Source organism: Lactuca serriola, chromosome 8 (assembly GCF_051521515.1).
Source record: "Lactuca serriola cultivar US96UC23 chromosome 8, Lser_US96UC23_V15, whole genome shotgun sequence".
In the NCBI taxonomy this organism is placed as follows: domain Eukaryota; kingdom Viridiplantae; phylum Streptophyta; class Magnoliopsida; order Asterales; family Asteraceae; genus Lactuca; species Lactuca serriola.
In genome coordinates, this window is record NC_136415.1 from 257845522 (window position 1) to 257868455 (window position 22934).

The 22934-nt window shown below is 33.3% G+C and overlaps 1 protein-coding gene across 4 annotated transcripts; it reads left to right on the plus strand.

The window, feature by feature from the left end:
• Positions 1–4414: 4414 nt before the first annotated feature.
• On the plus strand, positions 4415–15767 carry LOC145065670 (potassium channel SKOR-like). 4 transcript variants are annotated; one of them, XM_079012705.1, is made up of 13 exons: positions 4415–4589; positions 8729–8953; positions 9039–9102; positions 9787–10126; positions 10222–10239; positions 11671–11966; positions 12474–12554; positions 12824–12922; positions 13544–13765; positions 13846–14034; positions 14486–14561; positions 14885–15191; positions 15465–15767. In XM_079012705.1, exons 1-13 carry the CDS (start codon positions 4417–4419, stop codon positions 15574–15576), a joined length of 2202 nt encoding a protein of 733 aa, XP_078868831.1. In that variant the 5' UTR covers positions 4415–4416; the 3' UTR covers positions 15577–15767. The 4 variants fall into 4 exon arrangements, with proteins under 4 accessions (XP_078868831.1, XP_078868833.1, XP_078868832.1 ...); XM_079012707.1 differs by having other exon boundaries at positions 15122–15191; XM_079012706.1 differs by lacking the exon at positions 10222–10239.
• The last annotated feature ends 7167 nt before the right edge of the window (positions 15768–22934 follow it).

A 22934-nucleotide genomic window follows, 5' to 3' on the forward strand; every position in this document is an offset into this window, starting at 1 on the left:
TGTTTATACAAAAAGTGTGTAGATCCATAGGTATATGCGTGAAATGATTTCAAATCCTGTATAAATGAGAAGTTTCGCATTATAGTTATTGAATGTACGAGTGAATAATGTTGATTTCCCCGGAAAACCCGATGTTTTCCGATAAAACAGTATGAACGTTTTGTATTATTGTATCGTCGCATCAAATGAATATGGTTTCCCCTGATTACTTAGATGGTATTAGATTTTTATGTGAGTTGTTATAACCATGCATGATAATGACTAGTTCGTCTGTCTTGGCATTCTAGTGAACGCCGAAATTGATCTTAAGATTTTGTCACCCTAGACTGGCCGAGTCTAACTGTAGTGAACAACTTAGGTGTGGGGGAGTCACCCCCGTATAGATCTATACAAAAACTCTCGCTCTCCCTCCAAGAGACTTTGATTATAACTATAGACTACGACCGACACTTATTGGTGTCGACTGTTATTATTCACTTAATCCAAATGAATTTTATTAACCATGATTAACGACTTGATTTTTGTTTACTTGAATAGAAGATAAGCCTAACAGACGAGAAGAAGAGGACCACGAGGTCCTACTAATCACGTATGTTATTTAAGGTTGTCGAGTACACGAAGGGCGCGTAGGCCTATTTCGCATATGATTTATTTGGACCTTACTAGAAATGCTAATGGGCCACTGAGGCCCAATAACATGTAAAAGTCATTGAGGGTCCCTTAAGCATGTAATTGGGTCACAAGAGGCCCAATAAACATGTGTTATTTATGTTAGGCCCAAAAGTCATGTTAATGGGTCACGAAGGCCCAATAAGCATGACTAGAATCTTTCAAGTCCAACAATTTGAATGTTTACTTGTTTTTGTATAGTATAAATGTCGGGAATTCTGTTTGAACAATTGTTGAATCGTAAAGGCACGAAGTTTGTCAATTGTTTTATAACGATATTTGAATTTATGACGATATATGTATATTTTTCATTCTAAATTCAAGTTATAATTTGGTATTTTTGACCCAATATCTTGATAATAAAATAATTGACTCAAAAATATTGGTTTGACCTATTCAACCCTTCTTTAATAAAAATGACAATTTTAGTCCCTTTTTTATAAAAAAATGACATTTTAGGTCCTTAAACTATTTTTCTTGACATTTTGGCCCAAAGACTTATTCAAATAATGTTTTCAGCCCAATGTTTACCTTTTTGGCAGTTTCAGCTCCTTTAGTAAAAAGATTTTCATTTATAATTAATACTTTTCGCAACTTTTACAAATTTGACCCAAAATCCAAAAACTTTACATTTTTAATCCTTTTTGGCAAATAAGGTCATTTTAACCCTTGAAATAGATTTATTTACTTTTCTACCCACTATTTTGAGAAATTTACCATTTCAGCCCCTTAAAACCATATTTTTCGCAATTTGGACCTGTGGGCAGAAAGCCCAAAATTTTAGCCCAATAGGCTAAAATTTACATTTTTAGTCCTTTGGAAAGCATAATGTTCATAAAAACTTCTATTTTAACTGTTTTGACCTTTTGAGCCTTGTAAAAACCGTAAATGACAACTTTTTCCCCAACTTTTGTTTATTTGACAAAAATAGTCCAATAATGAGTTTTATGTTGTAACATGCTTATTATAACCCTTATATGGTAGTTTTTCTTAACTTGTTAAGTGTAATACATCTTAGATCACATATTTTTCCTCCTTGAACTATAGATCTTGAATTATCTTTAATTTGTGGCACATATTTACCACATAAACACAAGAAATCACACATAACATACAAATACACATAGATCTACACATTTTACTTGTATTCTACCCCATAAAACATGTGAAAACCGAAAATAGAGGGGTATGAACTCACATTTCTTAGTTGTTCTCGGTTTGAAGAAGAATTGGAAGAGGTTGAGGTGATTCTCGACCCTAGTAAGTTTCTTGAGAGGACTTTAGGCTTAGATGGGTTGTAAGAAGCATGATCATGAATTTGCATGAGTTAAGATGAGATTTTTGATGAAATATAGAAGTTAAACCATGGATTCAAGTAAAGACTTACCAAGAATGATGATATTAATTGAAAAACTCCTTGATGACACACACCAATGCTCTAAAATTTGGAGAAAAAGGGAAGAGTTCTTGAGAGTTTTTCTTATAAGAGTCTGATCAAAATGAAAATGGTGGTGGTGTGTGGTGCTCTCGGCCGTAGATAAGGAGAGAGGGGAGAGAGAGAAGTGAAATGATAGGTGCATGGATGTATGTTGGTCCATGCATGGGAATATGAAAGGTAATATGGAGGTGGAACCTCCTAGTTAATTCTCCCCATAATACTTCTTTCTCTATCTCTCTTGCTCTCTCTAATACTTGGGCAACATGGGCTAGAAGATAAGAGTTGCTTAGTTTGGGCCTTTATTTGCCTCCTTTTGATATTTTAAGGCCCAAAGAGTATTCCTCAGCCCATTGGGCCCTTAGAGTAGTTCACGACCCAATCTTATATAAAAGAATGGATTTATGACCCATTAGGGCTAATTAGATTTGTTATGGCCCAATAAGCCCATTATAGGTAAACTAATCTATTTAGATCCATTATGGCCCAAAATGTTAAGTTTCATGCAAGTGGGTCCAATTAGGGCCCATTTAAGGGTTCTAAGCCCAAAATAGTCAAATTGGAAGCTTATTGGTCCATTAGGCCCAATAAGGAAATCCTAGTCCATAATGGACTTAAACCGGGATTTCTAGGGTTTCCAACCTTTTGTTGACTATTTGAATGTTTGTATAGAGTGTTTGATGAAATTTTGTTGTCATTGAATAAGCATCATACATGCTTTCAAGTTTTAGTTACAATGTTAGCCTTGTTAAGCGTTTACAAAGCATCTAAATTCCTAGTTGTGACACGTATTTCGAAGATCAATATTTTGGAGCCTATGTTTAGACCGACGTATTACCTAGTTTGGAGATTTTATAAAGTTATGTTAGACCGACGTATTACCTAGTTTGGAGATTTTATAAAGTTATGTGTTTAAACTGACGTATTATCTAGTTTGGAGATTTTATAAAGTTATGTGTTTAGACCACATATTACCTAGTTTGGAGATTTTAGGCGTGTTCAATATGCAACTTTTGAGAGCTTCTGGCTTCTAGCTTTTAAGAAAACGTTAATAAAAAAGAAAAAGCCTCGTTCGACGATGGGAGCGTTTAGCTTTTAGCCAAAACAAAACGCTCCAAAATTGAAAGCTACATAGAGTAGCTTTCAACAAAACGCTCCAAAATCAAAAGCTACCCGCTACCTGCTACCAACCACCAACTACCCGCTACCAGTTAGTTTTGCCAAAGACGCCCATTATAAAATTATGTTATATAATGCAACTCGTGGCTAATTGACAACCGAGCTAAAAACCTTACATGGTCAATCATAGTTATTCAAAACTCTCTCTCTCTCTCAATAATAATAATAATAATAATAATAATAATAATAATAATAATAATAAAACATAAAAATTCTTCAAAATCCAAATAAGCATGAAATTCTCCAAAATTAAGTTTCGTTCTAGCATCCAATTTTCCTTGGCAAAATAAAAGCTCATTTATTATGCGTGGAAAACGTTTTGCACAAATAACATAAATTATAAGAACATCCAAAATATTGACATTGCACATTTGTAACAAAAGTTAATCTCAGTGATATTTCATAATCCACATTATGCATTAGTGGATGAATGAGATTGACATATTATAAGTATATATTCTATGCCCATTATGTTTTCATATATTCTTCTTGTCAAAGAGGATCAGAGCTTTAGGATTGAAAGTCCTTTCTCTTGTTTGTTAGTAATTTTTTGTTTTGATAAATTACAATAAATAATATCTTACATTGTTTTTTCTTCATCAGTATAGACAATGTATGGCATTGTTTGCTCGTACTTGCAACATGATATGCTTTTTTCTTTTTCTAAATAAAAATAAAAAATAATTCTATGTACCCATAATAATAATATTCATATGTTTTTTTATCATGATAGCAATATACTTACATTCGATTACCAATTAATACCTTTTTTTTGTTACTTTGCTATTACCGACAAAATATAAGTAGTTTACTCGTATGAGTGATAATTATAAGTACATTGCTATTATATGCAAATAAATATTAGTAAGTTACTATTATAAGTTACATATTGCAGTTACCAAAAAGTATATATATATATATATATATATATATATATATATATATATATATATATATATATAAATTGTTATCTAAATATATTACTATTATTTTAATTTTCTCTTTTCTATTTCAAATAAAGATATGAAGTATCAACACATCTAATCATTTTGGAATATATTTATACATCTCTTTTCATAAAGCGGTTTTAACTTTTAAGGCATCATCCTCAATAAATAAATAAATGCGAATATATGTATACAAATTTACGATCCATTAGAGGTTTAAAAATGCATACAACTAGAAGAGAAGAGATTTTATTAGAAGAAGAGGAACAAAACAGTCCATTGAGGTGGCGACAACCAAGTGACGGCGGCAGCACCACAACCACCGCCACTAATCGCTTTCTTATTCATCCACAAAATCGGTAAGACTATCATCCCTACTCGTTTTAATTCAATAGCACATGTATATCCACATATATTCAATCAGAAACTCAAAAAGACTTAGCATTTGTTTATATTAAAAAATTTAATATAAAATTATTTATCAGTTCGTTTTTACCTCTTCTGCTTAAAAAAAATCCTAATCCACTATGTAGCTCTCGTTTCATAGATTTTCTGATCTCCACACGTCCTTAACTATAATCAATTAAACCGTAGTTGTAGTTTTATAAACATCGAAATAAATAGTTTAATGGGTGACTGGATTTGCTTTATATAAGTGTTTATAGTCATTTAGATCGTTATAATATAATCAAATAAATCAAATGATTAAAAAAAGTATCACATAAGTAAATTTATATTATTTCAAAAATTAACTTTTTATAACCATGTTATACCTTTCTTGGTAGATTTTAGTTATATGAATAATGTGTTTGGATGGATGTTATAAATTGATACATCTTTATAATGAAGCAAAATTAATTACTGAACAAAATTAATAACAAAGAAACATGATTATAATAATAGAATAAAGATTAAATGTGATTATAATATAGAAAAATGTTGAAAAAGCCATCACACGTCCACATTGAAAGATGTGGCGGCATATCATCAACATAACTATACGGTGTGGAAGTAACAATCACCGGTAGTATTTGATATGTTTGCCGGTGGCACACACGATCTCGTGTTTGATGGCAAAGAGGGGGGTGGGGGTGAAACTGAACAACAAAAGTTTGCGACTCTCTCTCTCTCTCTCTCTCTCTCTCTCCATAACATTTCCCAACAACTATCTTTTCTCTTCTCCAAGCCATCTTGTGGTGCCAACAACACAACCGTTCAGTCTCATCCTTCATTTTTTCTTAAGCACCTTATTTTTTATATGTTATTTCAATGTTACATTAGACCTGTAAATCGTGTCGCGTTCGGGTTGGTGTGTCAAAATATGCCAACCCAAACAGAAGCCATTTAAATATACAGGTCACGGGTTTGTGAGTTTGGAACATAAACCCATATATGACCCGCTAACCCATTTATTTATACAAGTAGGTCAGATTTGTGTTCGTGGGTCAGATTCCATAAATAAAATTGACAACTGAATATGAATAAATTCTTGATGGTTAATGCAAACATATCCAAATTTTAGACATTTAAGTTTTAAACATCCAAATAAAAATTAAAAACATTCATAGAAACATGATACAGGCTTAACCTTACAGGTTACGACTTACGACCTTAGACCATCTACCATGAGTCAAAATGTCAAAACAGTCAAAATAGTCTATGAATCAATGGTATATATTATATAATACTTATTAAATATTAATACTTGATACATAAATACATTTAAAAATAAAATATTTTTTTAGAAACATATATATGACCCGTTTAATAAACGGTTGGTGGGTTGGCAGGTTAGCTGGTTAAAAAATTCAACCCAAACCTATTTATTTCGTGTCGTATCGCGGGTCGTGTCGAGAATTGTCAGTCATATGTTACATCACCGGATATAATAGTCACCTTTGACTTCTTTTTCATTTTCTAATTTTGTTTTCTTTAACACTTAAAAAGTTTAATCCCACCAGATAATCGAAGATTATATATTAATGGGATTTTTGATCTATTATTTACTTTAAATTTGACTAACATAATGCAATTAAGAACTACATACATGACATTTGACATTTTTTTCTTCTTTCAGCCCGCCATTAAGTTAATCCATATGCCATTTTGATTTCGTTTAGCCCACAATCGTTAAGGTTCAAAACGAATTAAACCCAAGTATGTATATGCCGATTTCTTCGTTCATGAGACATACACAAGACGACTAAGAAAAAAAACGGAAAATTTTAAACAAAAAATGGAACAAAGAAAAAAGGGGAATTTTTTTATTTTTTTATTTTTTTGTAATGAATATGTGGGGTGGATATTCAATATGATTCTTACGTGGTTATTCAATGTTTTGTAAGTTGTATCATACGATAGATGTATACCCTACAACTTAATAATATCTAAAAAGGAAAAACAAAATTTCATAATATTGTAACATAAAATAAAATCAAATAGTTATACTTATTGAGGTTTTTTAGAGATTTAAATGAAACAAATACAAAACTTGATTATATATATATATATATATATATATATATATATATATATAGAGAGAGAGAGAGAGAGAGAGAGAGAGAGAGAGGTTCAAATGTTTATCACATCTATTGTGTGCTAGAATGCACCAATAAAAATTGAGTAAACATTAAATGTATATTAAATGGTATCCGTATTTATAATTCATTTTTTATGGAAACTAATTTAATTCGTCATTAATGTCAATAATAATATTCTTTCAGAATGAATTCATATATAAAATAATAAGAGTGTATTCTAGGAGAACGAGAGTATATTTTACTAGAATACCCTCATTCTTCATATTCCATACAACTTTATTTTATTTTAAGTGAGTGAGTCCTGAAATAATGTTATTGCTGACATAAAAACCTAGATACGAATTCATTCTAAAAGAATGTTATTGCTGACATTAATGACGAATTTAATTAATTTTCATAAAGAGAAAATTATAATTATGCATATACATACAATTATGGAAACCATTTAATATCTATCATTATTTAATTAAATAATAATATAATTTTACTAAATTCCTATTGGTGCATTTTAGCACACAATAAATGTAAAAAACACTTTAACCTAACTCTCTCTCTCTCTCTCTCTCTCTATATATATATATATATATATATATATATATACCCTAATTAATTTTTTAAATATTTTTATTGGTTGAAATTGCATTGTTTTCTTGAAAAGCTGATTATAAACAATTAAGGGAAAATGACATAAAAGCCCTTAAGTTTTCACAAAAATGTCGGTTTTACCCTTGGACGTGTTTTAGGTCCAGTAAAGCCTGAAGTTTTGTTTAATTTGTTCATTTTTACCCTTATAGCCGGTTTCCAGGTAACCTACCGGTTACCTAATGCCAGTAAAGCCCTTGAATTTTCTAAAATGTTTGGATTTACCCTTAAGTTTTTTCAAAAATGTTCGAATTTACCCTTACATTGATTACTATTATTATTATTATTATTATTATTATTATTATTATTATTATTATTATTATTATTATTATTATTATTATTATTAATACATTTTTAAATGTATACAAAAATTTTATACATACATTTTTAAATGTATGTAAATATTTTTACTAATATAAATATATTTTTATATGAAATAAATATATATTTATACCTACTGTATACAAATAAATACTTTTTTAATATATAAATACGTTTTTAATTGAATACATGGTAATTCAAATGTATATAAATACCAAATACAAGTATATATATTTTTAAAAATATATTTATATTAATAAATATATTTGTATACATTTAAAAATGTATGTATAAAATATTTTTATACACCAAAATATATTAAAAATACGTAATAATAATAATAATAATAATAATGATAATAATAATAATCATCATCAAAATAATCAAAATAAAAATCAAAGTAAGGGTAAATCCGAACATTTTTGAAAAAATTAAGGGTAAATCCGAACATTTTGAAAATTCAAGGGCTTTACTTGCATTAGGTAACCGGTAGGTTACTTGAAAACTAGCTACAAGGGTAAAAATGAACAAATTAAACAAAACTTTGGGGCTTTACTGGACCTAAAACACGTTCAAAGGTAAACCCGATATTTTTATAAAAACTTATGGGTTTTTATGTCATTTTCTCAACAATTAATTATTGGTTGACTTTTTAAAAAATGGTCAATTGGAGTGTCCAAAGGTGTCCTGTTAACACCCACAATGCCAAAAAAATTCTTTTTGAAATTATCAAAAATGGTATTAGACGAGTGATAGTGATAACACTAGGTTCTATTTTCAGATTTAACCATTTAAACCCATGTGTATAGTCGTAACTGACTCTCAATTATTAAACAAAACATTACAAATCACCAAGCACTTCCAGAAAACCTAACACACAATTGGTTGGAGTGAACTTTATTTTGCCGCGAATTTTCAGAACCTAAAATTGAAATCATGGGACACAAAAGAAGAAGAGGAAGAAAGAGATTAATTGGGGGAATGTGAATATGCAGGTGGTATATAGCATGGAAGCAATTCATCCTGATATGGGCGATATACTCCTCCTTCTTCACACCTCTCGAGTTCGGATTCTTCAGAGGGTTACCGGAGAACCTGTTCCTCCTCGACATTGCTGGTCAGTTTGCTTTTTTCATCGATATTCTCGTACATTTTTTCGTTGCCTACAAGGACGCTCATTCTCATCGCCTTGTCTGCAATCACAATCTCATCGCCATCCGGTACAATGTCATCTCACTGTTGCTTCTTTTACTATCTCTCTTTCCCTTTTTTTACCCTTTACTTACAAATGTCTTTGTCTACCAGCTACTTAAAATCTCGTTTCCTGCTTGATTTTCTGGGTTGTTTGCCTTTGGATGCCATTTACAAGGTATTCTTAGGTCTTCGGAAATTAGAATTCAAATTCAAAATCTTATATGTTCGATCCATAGCTCAATTGGGTAGTATTTTTTTTTAATAGTACAAGGCTTTTATAAGAAAAACATTGAACTTACAATGCTGTAATGCTATGAAATGGAAGTAGGATGCTGTAGCAAACAATCAAATGAAAGTACATAGTTATTTTTTGCATTTAGCTGTATTTCATCCACATCAATTCACTTTTACTTTACAATAAATAGAGGTATTGATAGTTAATTTTCATCTGTACCCGATAAAAACGCCACCTAAAGAGCACCTAGTTAATCCATCATCTTTCATACTTGAATTGATCTCATATTTATGGAATACCAATGTACTATAGCATCTTACTTTCATTTCTGCATTACAATATTGTATGTTAAAAAATCTACCTAATTATAACAATACCATTCGAATGCAAAACAATTTTCACCGCTATAGTTATGTAGTTTTTTCAAAATATAATGTACTTTGAAAAAGCTACCTAAGTATAGCAATGTGATGGTAGCTTTTTCAAAGTATAATGTCCTAATAGGAGAAAAAATTTGAAAGCACAAAGCTATAATCGGGTAGATATTTGAAAATACAAACCTTTAATATGAAAAAAGTAGGATGAGATAATGGCCAAAAACATACAAGTATGTTGTTATTTCAGGCTTGTAACAGAAAAGAAGCAGTGAGGTACCTGCTGTGGATCAGGCTAAGTCGGGCTCTTCGAGTGACTGAATTTTTTGAAAGAATGGAGAAAGACATTCGTATTAATTACCTTTTCACAAGAATTATAAAACTTTTTGTTGTTGAGCTTTATTGTACTCATACAGCAGCATGTATCTTTTACTACCTAGCCACTACGCTGCCTCCTGCAAAAGAAGGCTATACATGGATAGGGAGCTTGAAGATGGGAGACTACAATTACTCCCAATTTAGAGAAATAGACTTGTTGACACGCTACATAACTTCTCTATATTTCGCCATTGTCACCATGGCAACTGTTGGTCAGCTCCTCTTCTTTTTTTTTTCTTTTTTTTTTACCACAATAGCAACATAATACTTACATTTTCTTTTACTCCACTGATTGTCTGTATTTTAGATAATAAAGACAAGATAGGTTGAATTTCTATCTTTGACGGAAGAATGCATTTATCTCATTCTTTGTAAATTGTGGGGAAGGAAGACGAAACAATTGAACTCGACCTTGTAGTGTTAAATTCAAGAAATAGCAATGTAGCTTTAGTTTTTGTGTATTGTAGCATCCTAGTTTAAATTATTTCTGTTACTGAAAAATTTAGCCAATTAAAACAATTTCATCCATGTACAAAGTACTCCTAACTGTTATAGTTAGGTAGATTTTTCCTGTTATAATTCATTAATAAGAAAAAAAATGGAAGTACAATCCTATTATTGGGTAGGTCTTAAAGTACAGTTTCTTAATAAAGAAAAATTAAAAGTACAATATTGTAATAGAAGAAGATGAAACTAGGATGCTATAATACACAAATAAATTGGAGTAAGTTGCTATTTTCTTGCATTTAACTCTATTATGTATCCTTAGATTCCATCTATTTTTTTTTTTTTTTTTTTTTTTTGCATATTGATGAATACTATTTGAAGTGTAATTTATTATTATTATCAAGACTTATTCTGTGAGATACTACTTTAAAAATTTATGTACGGTTAAATGCAAGAAATAACATGCTACATTCATTTAATCCCATCATAGCATTGTACTTTGAAAAATCTACCCAAATATATCAATTCCATGAAAATAAAAAGAAATTCCCACTGCTATTATTGGGTGAATATTTCGTACTGTAATATCCTTATAAAAAAATATTGAAACTGCAATGCTATAATTGGGTAGATTTTTCAAAAAACAATGACTTAATAAGAAAGAAATTGAAAATACAATGCTGTAATAGAAAAAGATGAAAGTTGCATACACAAATAAATGAAAACATGTTGCTATTTCTTGCATTTAGCCCTATTGTGTATCCTTAGACATGTGCATATGTGGTATTAGCATTAATGAATGATATTTGAAGTATATTTTAGAGTAAATTACTGAAATCGTTCCTATGGTTTGGTCAAAATTTCGCGTTTGGTCCCTAACTTTTCTTTTGCACTCGGATCATCCTTGTGGTTTGATTTTGTTGCGTTTTTTGTCCCTTACATACATAAAATTAGGGACCAAACGTGCAATTTTGACCAAACCATAGGGACGAAAAACGCAATGAAATCAGACCATAGGGATGATCCGAGTGCAAAAAAAAAGTTAGGGACCAAATGTGAAATTTTGATCAAACCATAGGGACGATTTTAGTAATTTACTCTATATTTTATTATACCATGACTTACTTTAAACTATTATGTATTGTTCAGTGAAATAAATAACAACATACTTCCATTGATTTGTCTACTATAACACCCTACTTTTTGATTTCGTAATGTCCAAATAAGATAAAGATTGAAAGTACAATGCCATAATTGGCTTTAAGTGAAGAAACTTTCTGATTCTAACCATTTGTAGCGTATGCTGCAGGTTATGGAGATATACATGCTGTCAACAACAGGGAAATGATATTTATTATTATCTTTATTTCTGGTGATATGATTCTTGGTGCTTATTTACTTGGTAATATGGCTGCACTGATTGTGAAAGGATCAAAAACAGAAAGATTTAGAGATAAAATGACAGATTTAATCACATATATGAACAAAAACAACCTTGGAAAGGCAATAAGCAACGAGATCAAAGGCCATGTTCGCTTACAGTATGAGAGCAGCTACAGTGATTCAGTTGTTCTTCAGGATATTCCTGCTAGCTTTCGAGCCAAGGTAGGATATAATCATCATATAAATCTTAGCATGTCATCCAAATACAAAACATATTTCACTACTATACTTTTTATAGAATTTTTCATTGTATGACATACTAATATGAAAATGATTCAAAATACAATGTTATAATTGGGTAAACTTTTGAAAGTGCTATGCCTTAATAAGATAAAAGTTGTAACTACAATGTCGTTTTAGAACCATTTTTCTTATTATTGTGTTACACTTTGAAAAACCTAGCCAATTACAGCGTTAAACTTTCAATTTTCTTATTATTAGGACATTATACTTTGAAAAATCTATCCAATTATAGCAGTGAAAATTGGTTTGTATTTCTATGGCATTGCTATAGTTGTGTATATTTTTCAGAGTATAATGTTGTACTAGGTAAGCAAGATGCTATAATAAACTAACCAATGAAAGCAGGTTGTTCTTTCTTGAATTTAAGCCTTAGTTTTTTAGGAAGCAGATTATTTGGTTACATTAATCTAATCATCTGTTTTACAGATCTCACAGAAGTTATATGAGCCATACATTAAAGAAGTTCCTCTTTTTAAGGGATGCTCTCCTGCATTTATCAAACAGATAGTAAGTTGTTTCAATAATGTGGACAATATTCTGCACAACCTCAACCTTCGTGAAATTAAAATGTAAAATGTATTTAATATTTCTATCAAGAATGAAGTTAAAATAAGTAAAATATAACCCAAGGAAAAAAAATACATTGCTATTTCTCGCAATTAGCCTGTAATTTTATTGAAGCATTTGGTGCAACTTAGTTTGAAGAAGCTAACCTGATCTATTGCTTCCTTCTTTTGTGAGATCCTTGTATTTATCATTTATTAATTTATATGTAGGCGATTAGAGTTCATGAAGAACTTTTTCTTCCTGGGGAAGTGATTATTGAAGAAGGAAATATAGCAGATCAGCTTTACATTGTTTGTCATGGGAAATTGGTATGCGTTACAGCCCTTTCTTCATTGCAATATAATAATTAGTTTTGCACTATTATAAGTCTTTATTTTGTAAAAACAGCACTTCAACAACATGAACGATTTTCTGTTAGCAGCAGTTGACAGTTTAGTGTGCTTTGCTTTGGTGCTTAGTTTCACAGTATATTTCAATAACATAATTTTAAAGACATAAAAGTGAGTTTTAAAATTGCCAAGTTTTATCATGCCGATATCATGAATTTGTATAAATTTTAGTTGTGAATGTGTGCCTACGCCATACCTCATAAATCTTTCCACCAATAACTTTAAGCCTATAGAAAGATTCATTTACAGTATTGTAATATAATTGGGTATGGAAGCATTATTCTTTTATTTCCTATTCGACTAATATTCAGATTAAATGGCAAATTACAGGTAATAACAACTTTACTCTTTTTTAAGTCATAAATTTTACAAATATTTTTTAAGTCAGAAAAGGCTTGATCTAACTGCAAAACAACAGTTAGTTTTGTTCCTTTATTACTTTCATGGACTAAAATCTATCCAAATTTTAGTTTGATTTGATACAAGTGCAGTGGTTTAAATATAATAGAAATAAAGAAAAGTAGGTTGGGATTGTTTCAGGAGGATATGGGAGGAAATGAGAAGGAAGGGGGGAAATCTATTCAGAGTTTGGAAAGTTCAAGCTCTCTGAATGAAATATCACTTCTTTGTAACATTCCAGCACCTGAAACAGTTCGTGTTGCTGAGTTGTCAAAGCTGCTGCGCGTTGATAGGCAATCTCTTACAGATATACTTGAGATACACTTTTCTGATGCCAGGATCATTCTAGATAACCTACTTCAGGTGAGTTCCTATATAATTAATTAAATGCAAATACGTTGCTGCTTACAGAAATCTCATTTGGTGTTTATTATTATTACCAGGGAAAAGAAACAAACCTCCGTAACAAGATTTTGGAGTCTGATATAACACTTCATATTGCAAAACATGAATCTGAATTGGCCCTCACCTTAAATTCTGCTGTTTATAATGGTGATACTTATCGTGTAAGGCGTTTGGTTGCAGCTGGATTAGATCCTAATAACACCGATTATGATGGAAGATCACCTTTGGTATTCATTTTTTTTTACTATTATGTTTTTAGATTATAATACAAGTTTGATGGATAAATCGATAAAAAGTAATAATTCAGTGGCTAATTTGATCAAGTGGTGAAAATACGTTATGTATTTATTTCTAAAACTGATTAATAGAGAGAAAATTTTTAAACAGTTAATGAATAATAATGGTTTAATCACTCCAGAAAATAGTATAGTGGCTAAAACTATAAAGTGGTGAAAGTAGGGTATTTTTCCCTAATATAAAACCACCATAATTGGCTCCACTATTTGTCCATCCGTTAATTGAATAAATTTATATCAATTCCCAAGTAATATATCTAGTTTTTATTATTGTTTTCAATGAGATCTATACTGGATTACAAAGATTGCTTTCTCAGGCAATGTGAGTAAATCTAATAAAGTAATAATTATTTAACACTGCATACTGATGATCTATTTACAGCATATTGCTGCAATGAAAGGTTTTGAAGACATTGTTAAGTTTCTCATGGAAAAAGGAGCAATAATCAATGCTACAGGTAAGTTCCTATGTGTCGGGTTTAATTATTCATGCTATATATCTAGGGTTAAATGCAAGAGATATCAATATACTTGTATTGATTTGTTTATTATAGCATCCTACTTTCATTTCCTCCGTATAATTTAGGTAGATTTTTTAAAGTATAATGTCTCAACAAGCAAAAAATTGAATGTAGACTTGTAAAATTGGGTGGATTTTAAAAGTGCAATCACTTAATAAGAAAACATATAAAAACACAACACAAATAACTCAAGGTACAATGCTAAACATTGCATTTGAACTTAATCTTTAACAGAATAAATAAATAAATGTGTGATGTAGATAATCATGAAAATACACCATTATTCGAAGCAATCAAGAATGGACAGGATGAGGTGGTTTCGATGCTTGTGGAAGCAGGAGCATCATTAGATATGAATAATAATAATAATAATGCCGGGAATTGTCTTTGTATGGCTGTTGCAAAAGGGGATTTTGAATTTTTAAAAAGAGTTTTGGCAAATGGAATTAATCCTAATTCCAAAAATTATGATCTTCGTACGCCACTTCATATTGCAGCAGCAGAAGGCTTCTATTCAATTGCTAAGTTGATCTTAGAAGCTGGTGGGAGTGTAATGTCCAAAGACAGGTATGTTTTAATGAGGCTATTTTGGTCTCTCTCTCTCTCTCTCTCTCTCTCTCTCTCTCTCTCTCTCTCTCTCTTTTAATAAAAAATGGATGAATGGAATCATGAAAAGAAAATCAACCCATGCTAAGGAATGAAAATTAACAAAGCAGAAGGGGTTATGTGTCTTCAAGGGATTATTTATTCCAATGGAATGAACCATTCCATTCATTTCATGATTCCCTTAAAAACTTATCCTCCTATAATAACTATTAATTGTTTGTTTGTTTGTCACAGATGGGGTAACACGCCTCTTGATGAAGCTCGAGTAGGTGGAAGTAAGAAACTGATAAAATTAATGGAAGATGCAATCTTGGATGCTGGGAAAACTATACCAACTCGCTTCTAGTTCTATCCACCATTCTACTCTCCTTGACTATGTTTAGCATATGAGTATGCACATACTATTTATAATGTTATATCACTTGTATTGTTACTTTTACTCTTATTATTACTATTTATATTGTTATATCAATTGTATTTTTATATTACTTTTATTTAAATGGAAGTAAATGTGAAACGACCTCCATGTAGACATCACTTTATTTCTCATGTTCTCGTTGATGTATCCAGCCAATCTATCAAATCTTTCTTACTATTTGAACATTTTAATTTAGTGAAACGAGTGAGTGTATATTTCCCTTTTTATTTATTTATTTCAAGATAGTATGTGGTTTAACGGAACCGATGATGAATAAACTGACCCGTTTCATTAAACTAAGGTCAATTCATGAAAATGACTAGTTTTCTTAAATGGATATAATAATTTGACCACCCTTAACTAGAAAAAAGCCAAATGGACTGCAATGTGCAAAACTTAGTGAGTTTTGAGTTATGAGCTCCAAAATATGTGGTCCTTCGTTTATAAGGCTATCATGGTCTTGTTATTTATGTTTGCATTTTTTTTTCTAACATGAACAAAAAGTTTGAAACAAATGACCATTTTCAAAAATTATTGATATTCGAGAAATTCAGTAGATTGGAAATTGATTTTGCTTTTAGTGGTTGTGGTTTTATTACATCTTCGTTTTACAAGAAGAACTTGACTCTAAAATGCAATACCATACCCAAAAAGACAATAATGGACAAGCAGAGTGATAGAAGCCTGATTGGCTATGTTAGACTATGTTTAGGGCCCATATTTTGTCTCTCGGCTCGATGTATTAAGCATGAATAAGGATCCCTTGAGTTCATCATGTCCTCATGAGGTTTAACCTAATGCACCATTGGTTCACAAACAATACTTATATAGGGTTGAAGATTATTAACTCCACATATGTGCCAAATGAGTTATGTTTCGGTACATGATTGTGTACAAAATTTTGGTCAATTACCTACAAAAGATAATATTAGAATTAGATAAACCATGAGAAGGATATTCCCCATGATATGAACCGGTGCTGGTTAGAGATGTTAAGTGGGTTACTAGGTCCACCTTTTTTCGTACCTTATCGAAAGATGATACAATCCATCTCCATAACGCCCCATTTTCATTTAGTTGTTTAGTTAGTCGTTTTAATTATTTTCTTGTGTTTTAATAGAAATACAATGATTAAAATAAATAACCAAATATATAGATAGGAATGACATTACAAGGGACATGAAAAAATATGAGAGACTAAAATGAGATTTTAAATACTTAAAATGTTAAAACATTCAATATTTGCATGATGAGCCTTGAACCTATGATATTTATCTCACTCTTGTAGCCCAAGAAAAGATAGGATAAGCTCCCCATACCTCCCTACATAACCCTAGTCAAAAGAGAACTTCATCTTTCCTTTCCTTTTTTGTTTTTAAGACATAGCTTAGCCTCGGTGTTCAGAGGATCCTTTTAGATTGAATCATTGGATCATCAGAATTTTTAGATTGCAGATTCCTTATATATATATATATATATATATATATATATATATATATATATATATATATATATATATATATATATGAAGGTTTTTACCAAAGAGTTTTTTTATTTCAACTGGAGGTCGAGATAAATGTTGTTGAAGTTGTTACTGAAGAGACCTTTAGATCAATCAATATATCAAACAATGACAGTAAACAAGAACAAGAGGAATTCACGAAGAAAAACTTTCACTAAGAAAGATAATCTCACAAATAGATTATCGTGTGCACAAAGCAGCGATTAGGGTTTGTGAAAGGCGTAACCATTCACAAACCTATACAAGAGATTATATACTGCTATTCTAGACAATCCTTACAAATCAGGGATACGCTAGCTAACTAATTAAGCTAACTAAGGAAACTGGATAAATACAAGATTTGATACAATGCACTGAACAAACTAAACTATTACAAACTGAGTTGCTGACACGCTGGTGCTGATACTGAGATATGCGCTGATGCTGAGTCTGTTTTAAACATTATCATATTTCAAGGTTTGACCTTACAATCTCCCCCAATATGACGATGTTCAAAACAAACTAAATTAAAACACCTCTAGAAAGGAACTCTTCATACTCAGCTTCAGCTTCAATTTTTACTGGCCAGTAAGGACTATCCAGCAACTCCTGTCTTCTGTTCAGCAGCTCCATGGCAATAAGAATGTGAAACTCTCCGGAGAGATCTTGATGACTCATGCACATTTGCCTTAAGCCAACAAGGTGAGTGGTTGGAGCCTTTGGGATCTCAGTGGTTCGCTGAAAACACATCCTCCTGTTTTTATCAAGATAGAACATCCCGTGTTCAAGAGCTGAGATAAACTGATGCTGAACCGGATCAACACTGATAGGAAGAGAATTGTTAATTTCACCAGCACCAAAGTCCAGAACCAATACATCTTCACCATCAACTTGAAACTTGGTTCTTCGAGTTCTAAGAACAGACGACCTTTGGCCTTGATGCTGAGGTCGTTCTTTAGGAACAAGATCCAAACGCTGAACTTTCTTGATCAGCAGATGAAGAGCACAAGTCAGTTCCGAAGAGTGAGCTGAGGTTTGCTTGGATGCTAGTTCGAGCAGTTCCATCCATTCTGAATATCCATATCTGATCAGCTCATCCCTCTTGACAACTTCAGTGTATGAATGCTAAGGACCTTGACGAGTAATCAGCAACGTAAGGATTTTCTCGTTTCGTGGTTTGGAAGCTTTGACTTTGATGATCTTATCACCACACATTCGCCGATTAAGAACGTCTTTAAACCTCTTTCGATCAATCCAGTCAAGAACACTGTCAGTCTTAGGCTTACTATGGCCAGGAGGAGGTTGAGAAGACTGAGCCTTAGACTGAAATTCCAGGAATTTCTGCATCTGAGCTTCAAAAGATCCCTTGGCCTGAAGTTTGTGCTGAATAAGAGATTCATCAGCTTGAGCAATGTTCTTTAGAAGCTGAGCTCGATTGGCTTCATCAAGAATTTGCTTAGCTTGATCAGGAGACATGTTCCATTCAGCGGCAAGGTTTGAAATACTGACTATGGACTTGGGTTTCTTCACAGGCAGAGAAGTATCAGTTTGAGAATGAGCCAAGTCAGTATCTGCTACCTTACGCTTTCGAGATAGCGGATGAGATTCTTCACTGGCAACATCCGAATCCTCTCCTTGGACCGGAAAGATGGGATCAGCAACAGGATCGACTGATAGCGGATGAGATTCTTCAAGGTCATCTGAACTTTCTTGCTGAACTGGAATAAGAGGATTAATGAAGTTCATATCCAGTATTTGACATTCATCATCTGGTTCATTATGCTCTTCATCATGCTCACTATCTTCAATCAGCTTTTCAGTAGCTGCTGGACTATTATGCCCCGTAGAGTCAGACTCAGGCATGGGCTTGGGTGATTCAGGCTGAATAATGGTGTTGTCAGCAGGTTCTGTGTCTCTCTCATTTGGTTCACCATCAGCATGATCATCAGCATCAACATCATCATCAGTATCTCCCCCTTTTTGAGCATCATCAGATTTGGGACTAGAGGGAGGAGTATGTAGGAGAACCTCCTTTAGCTGTTGAACATCAGCCTCAATACGAAGAAGACGCTGACTCATGTCCCGAGTCAGTGTCATAAGTTCAGTAAATGCTGAAGCCGGAATTTGAACAACTGAGGTAACTGGAGCGACTGGTGAGCTAGGTGGCATCCCCGGAGAAAAGTGATGAGCTGCTAGTGACGGATGCTCCCCCTAAGATTGTGGATTCTCCCCCTGCGAGGGATGCTCCCCCTGAGATGGTTGCTCCCCCTGATTCATGGAATCCTTTGGTGCTGAGGAAACTTTGTCAGTATCCGAGATGATATGATGAGAAAGTTGAGGAGAGAAATGACCACCATCATGGTGTTCATCCTCTTGATCAGCATGATCTACATGGTTACCATCAACACCTCCTTCATCAGTGTCAGCGGTGAGAGAAGGCACAGTGTATGGATTTGCAATCCATTCTCTCATCCTATCGGAGATTCCAATGTCAGTATCCAGAGGATCATCTTGATACATACGAACAGACATGCGAGGGCATTGGATGGGATTTCCAGAATGGGAGAAGTAGTCTGCAGCGAAGAATTTGTCGAACACCAGAGCAATCCAGCGTGGAAACGGAACATGATCAGCGCGTACATTTGCACGAAGAAGCTGAACAAGCTGATCAAAGAATAGAGCCCCATAATCCAGTCTTTTGTTGAGAAGAAGTGAGCAGACGACTTGTTGCTCATAATTACTCAACTGATCACCACTTCGAGACTTGTGACCCACACACTTGCACAGAGCACCAGTGAAAAATTTCCAACCTGGGGTCATACATTTGGCACAAAATAAGAGCTGATCGAGTACCAGCCTTTGAGTGATCATAACCCAGTTGATCAAACATACTTTTACACCGTTCAATAGTGGGAGGTTCAGAGAAAGGTTCAAAGATAGGTAACCTTAAGGCAGCACTGAGAAGTTCTGCGGTGATGAAGACAGAGTGTCTTCCATGGCCAATGGTCCCGGTGATGGCATTGTTGTCGTCATTTACAGTTGCAGTGTAGTAGAACTCACATACTTGTTCAGGGAAGAACTCGGATGGAACATCACTGATTGCGTATCATAGGTGGCAGGAAGCTAAGAAATTGACAAAATCATCGAGTCCAAGACCTCGATGAACCTCTGGAATATCAGGGTTGAAAACAACGTTTGTAGCCTTGATGTGAATTGGAAGAGGAGGAGAGTTTGGGGCAGGAACTACCCTTCGTGAGGTGGAGGAGTAAGTGAACAGAGATGCCGCCATTAGAGAGTTTTTAGAGTTCTAGGGTTTTGAGGGAAGTTTAAAATCGTGGAAGGAAAGTTTAAATCAAGGGTGAGAGAGGTTTAAATATGGAATGAAAAGGGGTTTTAAAAAGGTAATGATTATCTTCATTAAAAAGGTGATGATTATCTTCATTAAAAATAACGGCGTATCGTAACAACCTGTCAGATCAGAAAATAGCCGTTGGATAAAAGAGCCGTTGACTGAAGGTGAAACGTCAATCAGTGTTTGCGGAAGCGCTGAGATCAGTGTCACAAAAGTTACATGCTGAAAATATTTCTCCGTCAATTCAAGGTACAACTTGCTTAATCGGGGCTAGCAAGGAGATTGGTGCGTGTGATAGATACTAGTTACATTATCTAACCATCGACATAGAGTGTTGTGACTTTATCAGTGAGTGGTTTATCTTACTGAATCATTAGACACTGAATAAGAAGAAGGTAGAGAAAGGTTTGTTGCGTGTGATAAACCTTGGTGTTTTGGTCTAACCATCAGCAAAGATTTTTAGATTCTCATCAGCGTGTGTTTTGTCACACTGAATCATTGAATTAGTGTAAGATTGGTAAGAAGGGATAGTTGCGTGTGATAGATCTTGGTGTTTTGATCTAACCATCGGCAAAGAGTTTCAAGTTGTTATCAGTGTATGGTTTAATACAGTGAATCATTCAACTTTAGTTTAGAAGACTTGACAAAGAGAGAAAGATAAGAAATCAAACCAAAGTACTCAGTATGCAAATATCACCAGTAAGTCATCATCAGCACAATGTACATCAGCTTATAAGACAATACCAAACATTAGCACAATTAAACAGCAAAATTAATTACAAGTTAATCATTCCAAGTTCTCCAATAATGTAAGCAGTTGTTTGAGAATCCAGTGCCTTAGTGAAGATATCAGCAAGTTGCTCCGAAGTTTTGACATGTTCAAGAACAACCTTTCCCTTTTCAACATTATCTCTGATGAAATGATGTTTGATTTCGATATGCTTCGTCTTTGAGTGCTGAACAGGGTTTTGTGTGATCTGAATGGCACTGGTGTTATCACAATATATGGGAGTCTTTGAGAACTTGATCCCATAGTAGAGAAGCTGATTTTGAATCCATAAGAGCTGAGCACAACATCTCCCAGCTGCAACATACTTAGCTTCTGCAGTTGAGATGGCTACTGATGTTTGCTTCTTGCTAGACCAGCTGATGAGACGATTTCCAAGGAAGTGACATCCACCAGACGTACTCTTTTTGTCTAAATTGAATCCTGCATAGTCTGAGTCAGTGTATCAATAAAGTTCAAATGCTGAGTCGCGAGGATACCACAGTGCAAGGTTTTGAGTCCCTTTCAAGTATCGAAAAATATGTTTGACAGCCATGAGGTGAGATTCTTTGGGATTAGCTTGGAATCGAGCACAGAGAATGGTTCCAAACATGATATCAGGACGACTTGCTGTGAGATATAAGAGAGATCCAATCATTCCTCGATACAGAGAGTGATTGACATCAGTTCCAGTTGGATCAGCGTGTATCTTATCAGTCTTGGACACTGGAGTAGAGGCTGGTTTGCAGTCACTGAGAGAATACTTAACAAGCAAGTCAGAAATATATTTACTTTGGCAAATGGAAATACCTGACTTTTGTTGCTGAACTTCAAGACCTAAGAAAAAGGTCATCTTCCTCATCATGCTCATTTCGAACCTTTGAGACATGATCTCTGCAAATTCCTTGCTCAGTGTCTCATTTGGAGAGCCAAAAATGATGTCATCGACATAAATTTGAACAAGAACCATATCTGAGCCTTTGTTTTTGATGAAGAGAGTATTGTCGATTGCTCCTCGTTTGTATCCATTTTCAAGTAGATACGATGTCAGCGTCTCATACCAAGCTCTGGGTGCTTGCTTCAGTCCATAAACAGCTTTGTCTAATCGGTACACGTAATCAGGATGATCTTTGTCCACAAAGCCTGGGGGCTGATTGAGGAATACTTCTTCTTCTAACACACCATGGAGGAATGTTGTTTTCACATCCATTTGATAGACAATGAAATTCATGTAGGATGCGTATGCGAGAAACAGTCTGATTGCTTCAATGCGAGCAACTGGAGCAAAAGTTTCCCCGTAGTCGATGGATTCAATTTGAGTAAACCCTTGAGCTACAAGCCTTGACTTGTTGCGAGTGATGATTCCATCTTTATCAACCTTGTTACGATAGACCCAGCGAGTTCCAGTGATAGTCTTCCTGGATGGTCTTGGGACAAGAGTCCAAACTTTGTGTCTTTCAAACTCATTCAGTTCTTCTTGCATGGCTTTGATCCAATCAGCATCTTGAAGAGCTGTGTGTATCTTGTCAGGTAAGATCATTGAAACAAAATTAACGTACATGCAAAAGTTATTAGATACACGAGATCTGGTTCGGACACCGTCATGAATATTCCCTATAATTTGATCAACATGATGATCTCGATGTTCAGTGACTGATGCTGATTCC